General features: G+C 36.0%; 1 protein-coding gene across 5 annotated transcripts in view; it reads left to right on the forward strand.

Moving 5' to 3' along the window:
* Nucleotides 1–12,856, forward strand: part of trpm3 (transient receptor potential cation channel, subfamily M, member 3) — a 303,529-nt gene that overhangs the window by 275,957 nt on the left and 14,716 nt on the right. For all 5 annotated transcript variants that reach the window (XM_049470204.1, XM_049470200.1, XM_049470199.1 and 2 more), the window contains exons 19-21: nucleotides 3,730–3,858; nucleotides 9,295–9,546; nucleotides 11,997–12,171. In XM_049470204.1, the coding sequence (XP_049326161.1) occupies nucleotides 3,730–3,858; nucleotides 9,295–9,546; nucleotides 11,997–12,171 (556 nt within the window). The remainder of the gene's footprint in view (nucleotides 1–3,729; nucleotides 3,859–9,294; nucleotides 9,547–11,996; nucleotides 12,172–12,856) is intronic.

The following is a 12,856-nucleotide window of genomic DNA, read 5'->3' on the forward strand; positions in this document are numbered from 1 at the left end:
AACATGATAAGGGTGCCCATACTTTTTCATATGACTATATATATATATACAGTATTGTGCAAAAGTTTTAGGCACCTGTGGGTACCTTACAGTAAAGAAAAAGCTTCTTATCTGTGCAGTAAGTGTTTATTATTAGCTCAGTAAAACACATTAAAGAATTACAATAAATACAAACAGCAGTTTTACAAAAACTGTTTTCCTTATAACAAAATCTCCTAATCTCTCCTCTTAATCTGAGTTTAATAGAGTTTAATATTTCTAGTTCTCATCATATTCATCAACACCTGGTTGGTAAATTACTGGTAAATGTGGTAAATCAGGTGAGCTGCTACTGGAACTGAACAAAAGGAGACATCTGGTATCTCTACACTTTGTTTTTCAGTTCGGCTCACAGGATATAACATACTTATAGTTAAAAATGAGAATTCCTTGTTATGTTTCACTGTATTTATGTTTATTTGCACCTGTTCAATTCATGCGTGGTGCTTTTTTCAGGTAAAAACACTCATATTGCTGAGATAAATGGATTAGATTAATTTGCTTTGGTGCCTAAAACTTTTGCACAGTACTGGATATTAAACAGTGGTTCCTAATTTTTTTAGATCATGTTCCACCCATGATCAAGCTACAATTTCCAAGCACCAGCTAAAATACAGATGAAATATTTATACTTTATAGATTTGAATGAATATTTCTGAGGTCACCTGATGTACCACCTGTATTACATGTAGAGACCATTAAAAACACTGTTTTTAAATTTCAGTCAAATGTCTCCATATGAATGAAAGACCCCAAAAAAAAAAGATCCAGAACTTTTTATTCAGGCCTCCAAAATCCAGAGTGTGAAAACACTGAAATATCAGGGCTGTTATGTCAGGTATCTCACACAGCAGCGTGTTTGACAGGTTTCAGTCTCTGCAGGCGTCTGAAACTAGAACTCGTCTAAGCTAGCAGGACCATGTCCTGTCACTGAGTTTGACAGAGCTCTGAATTTCCTCTCAGATGTTAGAGCTCTGTTAGAGCCTGGCAGCCTCTCTCACACACATTACACTCAGTTCTGGATTAAATAATGCCTTTCAATTACACTATAAATGCTAGAAATTAGATTATATTCATATGGTCCTTCATATCAGTGTATTCATTAATAAATAAAGGACACAAGCTACACAGTTTGGTTTTGTTGAAAGAAAATGAAGAAATATACCATATTTTTCACACTTTTTAAAAAATATATTTTTTCAACTCCGAGTCTAATAACACATATATTTAACTATTTAAAAAATGTACTTACCAATTTCAGGCAGCTTTACTTATTTTTTGCAAGATTTCTAAGCTGAAGGTGGTTAATATTTTTTTTCATTCCTCTTACCAAAACTCATGTGACATTTAAAAAGCATGTTTAAAATAAAGTTGACTAATTCCTTTGATTGAATTTATTTTAAAGAAATGATTGTCTGCATGTTCAAATAATTGATAAAATTGACAAAAAAAATTACTGTATATGCATGCACATTATATTTTTCTAAAAGATGCAAAGCTATTTTTATCTTATCAAGATAAAAATACCTAAACCTAAACCTGATTGAAGTTATTATTATGCAATTTAATAAAACAAACAGATAAATGAAAAAACACACAGAATTGAACAAAAGTGGTTTACTAATGTTTACTAACGTTCACATCATCAAATCAATAAACCAGAGTACAATACTCCGAATAATTCCTGTTACTGAAACTCACTTCTGTTACTGGCACTCATTCCTGTTACTGAAACTCACTCCTGTTACTGAAACTCACTTCTGTCACTCCTGTTACTGAAACTCACTCCTGTTACTGGAACTCACTCCTGTTACTGAAACTCACTCCTGTTACTGGCACTCACTCCTGTTACTGGAACTCACTCCTGTTACTGGAACTCACTCCTGTTACTGAAACTCACTTCTGTTACTGAAACTCACTCCTGTTACTGAAACTCACTCCTGTTACTGGCACTCACTCCTGTTACTGGAACTCACTCCTGTTACTGGAACTCACTCCTGTTACTGAAACTCACTTCTGTTACTGAAACTCACTCCTGTTACTGAAACTCACTCCTGTTACTGAAACTCACTTCTGTTACTGACACTCACTCCTGTTACTGAATCTCACATCTGTTACTGAAACTCACTCCTGTTACTGGCACTCATTCCTATTACTGAACCTCACTTCTGTTACTGGCACTCACTCCTGTTACTGGAACTCACTTCTGTTACTGAAACTCACTCCTGTTACTGGCACTCACTCCTGTTACTGGAACTCACTCCTGTTACTGAAACTCACTTCTGTTACTGAAACTCACTCCTGTTACTGGCACTCACTCCTGTTACTGGAACTCACTCCTGTTACTGGAACTCACTCCTGTTACTGAAACTCACTTCTGTTACTGAAACTCACTCCTGTTACTGAAACTCACTCCTGTTACTGAATCTCACATCTGTTACTGAAACTCACTCCTGTTACTGGCACTCATTCCTATTACTGAACCTCACTTCTGTTACTGGCACTCACTCCTGTTACTGGAACTCACTCCTGTTACTGAAACTCACTTCTGTTACTGAAACTCACTCCTGTTACTGAAACTCACTTCAGTTACTGGAACTCACTCCTGTTACTGAAACTCATTCCTGTTACTGAAACTCACTTCTGTTACTAACACTCATTCCTGTTACTTTTCATGTTTTGAGTAACAGGAATGAGTTTTTTTTTTAATACAATTGGCAAAAACATGAAAAATAGCTAAACAGCGGCTATGCTAATAGCATGAGGACACTGAGCACATTCTAATGATTTTCCCAAAATTAGTGTTTTAAAAATAAACAAATAGGATCTAAGAATTAAGGTAAATTTAGGTAACAGGACTGAGTGTTGAGATTGAGCTCCTCAGTCATCGTTACAAAAAGATCAAATATACAGAAAAACAAATGAGGGAACTTTTTTAATTTTTTTATTTTGGTCTTCCCATGATCTTTAGAAGAACCAGATGATGTCACTTCCTGTTGTGGATGTGACTTGTTCCTGTTGTAGAATGTTCCAGATGTTTCAGATGTTCAGGGTAATGTTTTACAGTGCAACAGGACTGAGTGAAACCCAGGAACACAACTAAAATGTGTACATTTTAACTTGAATATCACGGAAAAAATTATGAAAAAAAAAAAATTTTAAGCATAGATGGAATTTGGAGTCGCACAACAATGCAAAAAAAGTTAAAGTGTGGTGGACAGCTAATAAATGCTATTTTTTCAGTGTTTTAAATTGTTTTAATAATGTTTTTATTACATATGTTATTTTTTGCAATTAGATCAATGTACAAGACGCTATGGTTATTAATAAAATGTCATGCGTCTTGCCATCAGCTGCTGGAGCCCTGAGAGAGCACAGTTGGTCTTGCTCTCTCTGGGCGGATACAGTACAGTATATGGCACTCTCTCTTTCCCCTCATCACTCCTAGGGTGATGTGGATCAGCACAAGGCTGCGTCTGTGAGCTGATGTATCAGAACCGAGTCACTGTGCTGCTTTCCTCCGAGCGTTAGTGCTGTGATGCTACTCGGTAATGCTAAAGCATCAGCAGCAGTTCAAAAAGAGGTGGAGTCTGACTTCACAGCCTTCGACCTCCTGGTGTCGTGGCATCACTAGTGATGGGGGGGATATACATACCCCTAATCAAAGGTGTCCCTGCTTCTCCTCCACAGATGGCGTACGTGGGCTACCTGATGCTGTTTAACTACATCGTTCTGGTGAAGATGGACCTGTGGCCTTCTCCTCAGGAGTGGATCGTGATCGCCTACATCTTCACCAACGGCATCGAGAAGATGAGGGAGGTGAGGTCAAAGAGTCCACTCTTACTCCCAGCAGTCTCTATTAGCCGGTGCCCGGGTCTGCTCTGTGCATTGATCTCCGCCCGCCCGCCCATCTCCAGCTTTATTAAAATGACTCTTCTCAGATTTCTCTGTTAAAATTACAGATCAGTCCGATCCTCTGCAGCTCAGTTACAAAACCTTAAAACCCAGTCTCAAAAAAACTGAGATTATTGCCTTTACTGGCAATCATTTACAGGCATAAACACACACAGCCATGAGTCACATCATTTAATTTCTTAAATAATTATGAAGTTTTCATAGAAATTATTTACATTTCCGTACAGGAATAATGAATCATACAGGAAATATTTTAACTAACACACACACACACACATATATATATACAGCTCTGGAAAAAAATAAGAGTCAATTTAAAGGTTTATGTTTGAGTATAATAAACATTGTTGTTTTATTCCTCCCAAATTCCAAATAAAAATATTGTCATTTAGAGCATTTATCTGCAGAAAATTAGAAACGGCTGAAATAACAAAAAAAGATGCAGAGCTTTCAGACCTCAAATAATGCAAAGAAAACAAGTTCATATCATAAAATTTTAAGCACAGTTTTAAACATGTATCTTGGCATCATGTTCTCCTCCACCAGTCTTACACACTGCTTTTGGGTGACCGAATTCCACTCCTGGTGCAAAAAATCAAGCAGTTCAGTTTTGTTTGATGGCTTCTGACTATCAAACTTACATCTTACATGATTATATTCACTGCAAAAAAATAAAACATTCAGATGGTTCAGATGTTTTTCTGGTTTGGACCTTATTGGTTATAAGTTTCGCCTCCCAACTCTGGGGTCTTGGGTTTAAGTCCCTATCTGAGTGGATAGTTTTCATGTTCTCCCTTTGTCTGTATGGGTTTCCCAAAGGGACACTGGTTTTCTCCCAGAGTCCAAAAACATAAAAAGATCAGGTAAACTGGACACTCAAAAAAATATGTGTACGTAGGTTTGTGTGTTTGTGTAAATGTAGAGCTCTGGACAAAAAAGCTCTGGAGACCACTTAAAATTATGAGTTTTTTTTTTTTTTACCAAATTAAAACCTCTGGAATATAATAAAGAGGAAGATGGATGATCACAAACCATCAAACCAAACTGATTGAATTTTTGCACCAGGAGTAAAGCAGCATAAAGTTATCCAAAATCAGTGTGTAAGACTGGTGGAGGAGAACATGATGCCAAGATGCATGAAAAAAAAAACTGTGATTAAAAACCACCAGGGTTATTCCACCAAATATTGATTTCTGAACTTTTAAAACTTTACGAATATGAACTTGATGTCTTTGCATTATTTGAGGTCTGAAAGCTCTGCATCTTTTCTTTTTTTGTTATTTCAGCCATTTCTCATTTTCTGTAAATAAAAGCTCTAAATGAGAATATTTTTATTTGGAATTTGGGAGAAATGTTGTCTGTAGTTTATAGAATAAAACCACAATGTTCATTTTACTTAAACATAAACCTATAAATCGCAAAATCTGAGAAACTGATTCAGAAACTGAAGTGCTCTATTAGTTTTTCCAGAGCTGTATGTATGACTGTGAGTTGATATGGCAGATATGGATTGGCACTCTGACCTGGTTAGTTGCTGTAGAGGTAGAGGATGCTGTTGTTTCCAGTTAAGAGTATGTTGTGTGCTATTTGCTGCCGTAACTTTACGCTGTGTGGATGAGTGCTGAGTATAAATGGTTGTGTGTAAAAAACGTGATTGTAAAAGGGCTGGGTTACACCTATAGCCGGGATGGGACCAATGAGCAGCCCTCAGGGGCGGGGTTATTTAAATGAGTAGGCTGTCTCTCCACAGTCTTTCTCCCTCCTCTGGTCTCTACTGCGCTCTACAGACTCGGGTATTAGGATCGCCAACATGGAGGAAGATTTTGGCATCATTTTCATTAAATGAATGGGAACGGCGACACGGCGTCCATCTTTGTTTTACAGTCTCTGGTTAACCTTTATTCATTCATTCATTCATTTTTCGCTCTAAAGTAGAAAACCATCACTCAGCTCACTTTATAAACCAGTGAATAGTATATGATACTTTGAGAATTTCTGAATGCTGAACCCACCCTGACCTTCTTCAGCTTCAAGCTACTGCAGCTTCAAAAGCTTGGGAAGATGCTGGTCCTCGCTGCCCTAGTTGAGGTTATAAATAGAACAGGATCCAGCAGGAGCTTTTTATTGGGAAGGACGAGATGATGAGTGAAGATGAGCTCCCTCTCCTCCGCCGGACTCTTCATACAGAATATTCTGCTGAACTCAGCTGTGATTCCTTTCAGTCTATAGATCCGCTCTTCACTCGCGCTCTGCTGTCCCTCTGCATCTGCAGGAAACGACGCTGTGTGGTTTTACAGTGGGAGGGTAATCTTCAGTTTACAGTCAGGCTGTTATCTTGTCTTCTGCGCTGATGGCTTCTCCAGTATTGATAATGACACTGCAGCTGAGATGTGCTGCACCAGCACTTTTAAATATATATCTATAGTAGTCTAGATGGAAACAGGGGTCCATGAGCACATAGTGGATTTTTTTTTTCGCCACCTATTCTTTCTTAATCTTTGAAGTGTCTATTTTAGAGTTCTGACAAAGTAACAGGATGAAATAATGTCCCGGGGTGTCCAAACTTTAAAATAATGAAATAATGAAATATGCCACTTTAAATAATACTTAAAATAATGTGTAATTTCATTTACACACCATTTTACTTGACTTACTATCTTTATCTTTGACAGTGTTGTGTAAAGTAAGATTTTTCAAATTGATGTTTAATTTCATGATGTCTCTTAATATTAAACTCCTTAATTACGGCAACTTTTAGACTCTTTGTCCTGTTTTTCTGCCCTAGAAATGCGCACCCTCTCTGCTTTTAGACTCTTTGGCCCGTTTTTCTGCGCTAGAAATGCGCACTCTCTCCGCTTTTAGACTCTTTGGCCCGTTTTTCTGTGTAGAAATGCGCACTCTCTCTGCTTTTAGACTCTTTGGCCCGTTTTTATGCGCTAGAAATGCGCACCCTCTCCGCTTTTAGACTCTTTGGCCCGTTTTTCTGCGCTAGAAATGCGCACCCTCTCCGCTTTTAGACTCTTTGGCCCGTTTTTCTGTGTAGAAATGCGCACTCTCTCTGCTTTTAGACTCTTTGGCCCGTTTTTCTTCGCTAGAGATGCGCACCCTCTCCGCTTTTAGACTCTTTGCCCCGTTTTTCTGCGCTAGAAATGCGCGCTCTCTCAGCTTTTATACTCTTTGGCCCGTTTCTGACACCTAGCGTTCAAACTTTGAATCTCACATTATAAAAACCTGCCTAACAGCGGGCCAACTTTCATTCTAATTCTAAAATACCCCTGCTTTAATGCATCTATGCTAATTCCGAACCGGTAAAAAATTATGAAGAAAATGGCATAGCTCCTTGAGTTAAAAACCTATACAGACAAATTAGCACACTTTTCCATACAATTCTGAGCCAAGGAATTCAAAAGAATGGTTATTTTTAAGTTTCTGACACATTTTGACTTAATTCTGGCACAAAAATGTCAAAAATGAGCAGAAAATGTTAAGTTTGCATGTATGTTTTCACATTACACTAAAATCCTGTGCACTGGATAAAAACATCTTGAGATTTTAAGATATATAAATATAAATACAGTGGTTCCTCCATTCAGACTGTTTAACATGCTCGTCTGCAGCAAAAATATTCTACACATACAGTATTCTCCCTTTCCAGGAATGAACAGAGTGGAGCTGAAACTGCAGGATAATACTGACCCCTGCTGACCATGAACCATTATTGAACATTTAACTGTCTAAAATCTCTCAGTTTGCATGATCCCTCTCTCTTTCTCTCAGTCTCCTTTATACTAAAATATCATTAAAAAAGTTACTTTATTTCAGTAATTCAGTTCAAAATGTGAAACTCATACATATTATATACATGTATTACAGTCAAGTGCTGTAAGATTTTGTGGGAAAACAAAACTGCACTGACTTTAGACTTGATAATAAAACACAGTGGATCAACACCAGCAGATGACAGACATGTCTCTCCAAACCACCAAATCACTGATCATCAGCAAATTTTACATTTCATTTGCAAATCAATGGAGCAGAGTCTGGAGGAAGAGTGGAGAGACACACACGAGGGTGAAGAGTGGAAGAGTGTTGTTTTCACAATCAGTGATGGTTTGGAAAGACATGTCAAGAACTTTGAAAATATTCTTAAGTGTAGTCACAAAAAACATCAAAAACGTTCTAATGATGAACCTGGCTCTCATCAGGACCCCCTCAGAAAGAGAAGAGCATGAGATACCTCTGTTGTACAGGATAAGTTAATCAGAGTTACCAGCCTCAGAAACCACAAATTATCAAACAGCTCCCCAGATAAGAGCACCTAAATACTTTTTCACAGAGTATTTTGGTTTGTTTAACACTGTTTTTAAGTTACTACATGATTCATTATGTGTTCCTCCATAGTCTGAATCACTTTACTGTTCATTTACTATGTAGGAAAAAAGGAAAATAAAAAATCTTAAATAAGAAAGAATGTCCAAAATTTGGACTGGTACTGTACTTAAATAAATAATAAATAATAGCATATTAATTCCTAATGTGAAGATCCACTAAAATTATCATCCAAAATGGATTTGTAATACGGTTATTAACCAGAATGTATCGCTAGTTCTATAAAAACATGGAAAAGAAATTAGCAACTGCTTAGCAACACCTTACCAACTACCTAGCAACTGCTTAGCATGGCAACCCACATGGATGCCATAGCAACGCCTTAGCAACCACCTAACAGCACCTTAGCAACCACCTAGCAACTGCTTAGCAACACCATAGCAACCACCATGGATACCATAGCAAAGCCTTATTAAACAGCTAGCAACACCAAAGCAACCACCACAGATACCATAGCATCACCTTTGCAACCATATAGCAACACCTTAGCAACCATCACAGACACCAAAGCAACCACTTAGCAACACCATAGCAACCAGCATAGCAAAGCCATTTTAGTTGCGCAACCGTCCTGCGTTTTCTTCAGGAAATACACTTTTCTAGTTATATTATATAATTCTAATATAATTATTATTATTATACTTATTACATTATTAATGTGTGTGCAATTGTATATTATAAATACAATGCAATGCTTTTACAATTAGTTATAATCAGAAAATATGTGCAATAAGGCATGTCACAATGAAACTTTTACATTTTCTATATAATGGCAACAATGGCAAAACTGGTGTAGTTTTAGTTGTATCTAGTTGGATAATGTATATTTGGAATTGTTTCACTGAACTGTACTGCTTTTGAAGGCAGTAATAGTTATAGAAGCTTCTGTGCTAAATGGCATATAAAGAAAATATATAAATAGCATATACTGTGTGTGTGTGTGTGGGTCAGATTCTGATGTCGGAGCCGGGGAAGCTGCTGCAGAAGGTAAAGGTGTGGCTGCAGGAATACTGGAACATCACCGACCTCATGGCCATCCTCATCTTCTCCATCGGCATGGTGCTCCGCCTCCAGGACCCGCCCCTCATGAGCTATGGGCGGGTCATCTACTGCGTTAACATCATCTACTGGTACATCCGCCTGCTCGACATCTTCGGCGTCAATAAGTACCTGGGCCCCTACGTCATGATGATCGGCAAGATGGTGAGAACCTCCACGCTGACAGTCATTTCATACCTTTAATCATATATTATAGAATATATATTATATTATATATCAGAAACAGAGGACTGATATATACTGATATATAACATTTCACCATGTAATCCTATCTGGATTTATCAATTATTATTTTATTGATTTAACTCTGAAAGACCAAACTTTACTAGAGTAAGTAATCAATATTTAATAGTAAATACTGAATTACTCACAACAGTTACTGAACCGTACACACATCCTGAATCCATTGTGCTTGCTGAAAATTCAATAGTGCAAAATTCATAACTAATGCTACATAATGAATAATTCATAATGCATGTAGAATGTTTCATATTAGTTACTGAATAGTTAAGAGCAGGTACTAAATAATTTATTGTAAATACTGAACAATACATAGTGCACACTAGGGGTGGGCAATATTATATCGTATAGAATATATCGTGATACAGAAATATCGTGATATTAAAAATCCATATCGTGATAATAGGGCTGTTCTGTCTTAAAAGTAGTCTATTATTTACTGTGAAGCTTTAGGTGTATAATTTATTGTATAATTGTTTTAGTTTGCAATTTATATGCATGCACTAAATATTCTGCAATATTTTTTGCTGCATTATATTATTTTATGCTATATTATTTATTTTGCCACATTATGATTATGCTGTTATACTCTTATACCATATTCATGAAATAAATTAAATATTTTTCTGTTTTCTTATATCGCCAAGTATATCGTTATCGCAAAAATACCCTGAAATATCGTGATATTATTTTAGAGCCATATCGCCCACCCCTAGTGCACACTAAATAATTCATAGTGGATTTAAAAAAAACATTATTATAGAACAGAATTATAGCACTGAATATTTCATAGTCAATGTTGAATAATTCATAGTAGACACTGAATAATTCAGAGTACATACTGATTAATTAATAGTAGATACTAAACAATTCACGGTTAATACTGAATAATTCATAGTAGATGCTGAATGGTTCAGTGTAAATACTAAAAAAAATAATGGTAGATACTAAATAATTCATAGTAGATACTGATTATTCACAGTAGATGCTAAATATTTCATTGTGGATACTTATAAATTCACAGTAGATTCTGAGTAATTCATAAGAGATACTGAACAATTTATCGTACATACTAAATACATCACATTAGACACTGAAAAATAATACTACGTAATTCATACTGAGATATTCATTGTAGGTGCTGAATAATTTGTGGTATATATATATATTGAAACATTTATAGTGGCTGTAGCATATCTGTAGTCATTACTGAATAATTTGTAGTAGATGCTGAATAATTCACAGTAAATGCTAAATAGCCAATAGTAGATTAATAGTAGAATAATTCCTAGTAGATATTGAATAATTAAGCAATAATACACGAGAGGGAGGGCTACAATGTGTAATATTGGCACTGATTGTGGTATAATCTCAATAATATACCAATAGTCTGAGTATTTCATAATAGATAATGAATCATTCCTAGTGGCTGTAGACTATTTGTAGCCTCAGAATAATGTGTAATATATGATAAATAATTCATCATAGATACTGAATACATAGTAGATCAATTATTTATAGTAGATACTGAATTACTTATCATAGTAAATACTGCTTAATTTATAGTAGATACTGAATAATACATAGTAGATCATAAATAATTCATAGTAGATTCTGAGTAATTCATAATAGATACTGAATTAGTCATAGTGGCTGTAGATTATTTGTAGTCACTGAATATTTTGTAATATATGATGAATAATTCACAGTAGATTCTGAGTAAGACATAGTAGATACTGAATTCATAGTAAATAATGAATAATTCATAAGGGCTGTAGATTGTTTATAGTCATTACTGAGTAATTCATAGCAGGTTAGTAAATAGGTAGGTATTGCTGAATAGTTTAGTAGATATTTATTAATCTGTTATATACTGTATGCAAAAGAATGCATAGCATTTGCTAGATGTTTTATAGGAATTACTAGATAGTATTGGTCTACATACTAATTATTAATTATTTAATACTGAATATTTGAATATTTGAAGTGCTCTTCAAAGAGCACTTACTCTCCTAACACCTCTAACACACTAACTACTTCTAACCTCATTTCCTTCTTCCCCTCCTTCACTCCTCTATCCTATTATTCCCCTTTGACCTCCTTTTATCCCTATCCAAAGTTGTTTTTACCTTTAAACTTATTTTACATTGTACTTGACTATTGTAAGTCGCTTTGGACAAAAGCGTCTGCCAAATGTAATGTAATGTAATGTAATGTAATGTAATACTGTTTTACTAAGTGTGCCCCAAACTGTATTTGTTTGGCACACAATTATATTGAGGGTTAACAGTAACGATAGTCTACCTGAACCTCGCCGGCTGTGGCATTAACACTGATTCTCTTCCTCTCTGCAGATGATTGACATGATGTACTTTGTGATCATCATGTTGGTGGTGCTGATGAGTTTTGGGGTGGCGAGACAGGCCATCCTGAACCCAAACGAGGACCCTTCCTGGATGCTGGCCCGCAACATCTTCTTCATGCCGTACTGGATGATCTACGGGGAAGTCTTCGCTGACCAGATTGACCGTAAGCCTGCCGTCTGTCCTGTCTTACCTGTTGTTGTAGAGAGAACCGCTCAGTATGCCTGGTTTGGACGCATGTGCTGATTTTGAAACTACAGCCGTATAAATTTCTGAACCTGATTCTTTTTTGGACATCTCAGGTTTTTCCATAGACATAACACAACACAACATGTGTGGAGCTTTAGCTGATTTCAAGAAAGAAAAAAAAAAAAAGCATCAAAACTATGAATGAACACATGTGGAGTTTTATGTAATTAACAAAAAAAGTATTTTTTTATATTCTAGTTGCTTTAAAATAGCCACCAAGGAGTTCCCAGAGGTGTTTATTAGCACTTGTTGCCCCTTTGCCTTCTTCACTCTGTGCTCCAGCTCACCCCAAACCCCTTAATCTGGATTGGGTTCAGGTCCGGTGACTGTGGAGGTTCAGCTCATTTTTTGTTAAGTACATAAAACTCCACATGTGTTCATTCATAGTTTTGATGCTTCAGTGAGAATCTACAATGTAAATAGTCATGGAAATAAAGAAAACGCACTGAAAAAGAGAAGGTGTGTCCAAATGTTTGGCCTGTGCTGTATATATATATATATATATATATATATATATATATATATATATATATATATATATATATATATATATATATATATATATATGTATAATACAACATGTTATAAATGATTTTACCCTA

Source organism: Astyanax mexicanus, chromosome 22 (assembly GCF_023375975.1).
Source record: "Astyanax mexicanus isolate ESR-SI-001 chromosome 22, AstMex3_surface, whole genome shotgun sequence".
NCBI classification, from domain to species: domain Eukaryota; kingdom Metazoa; phylum Chordata; class Actinopteri; order Characiformes; family Acestrorhamphidae; genus Astyanax; species Astyanax mexicanus.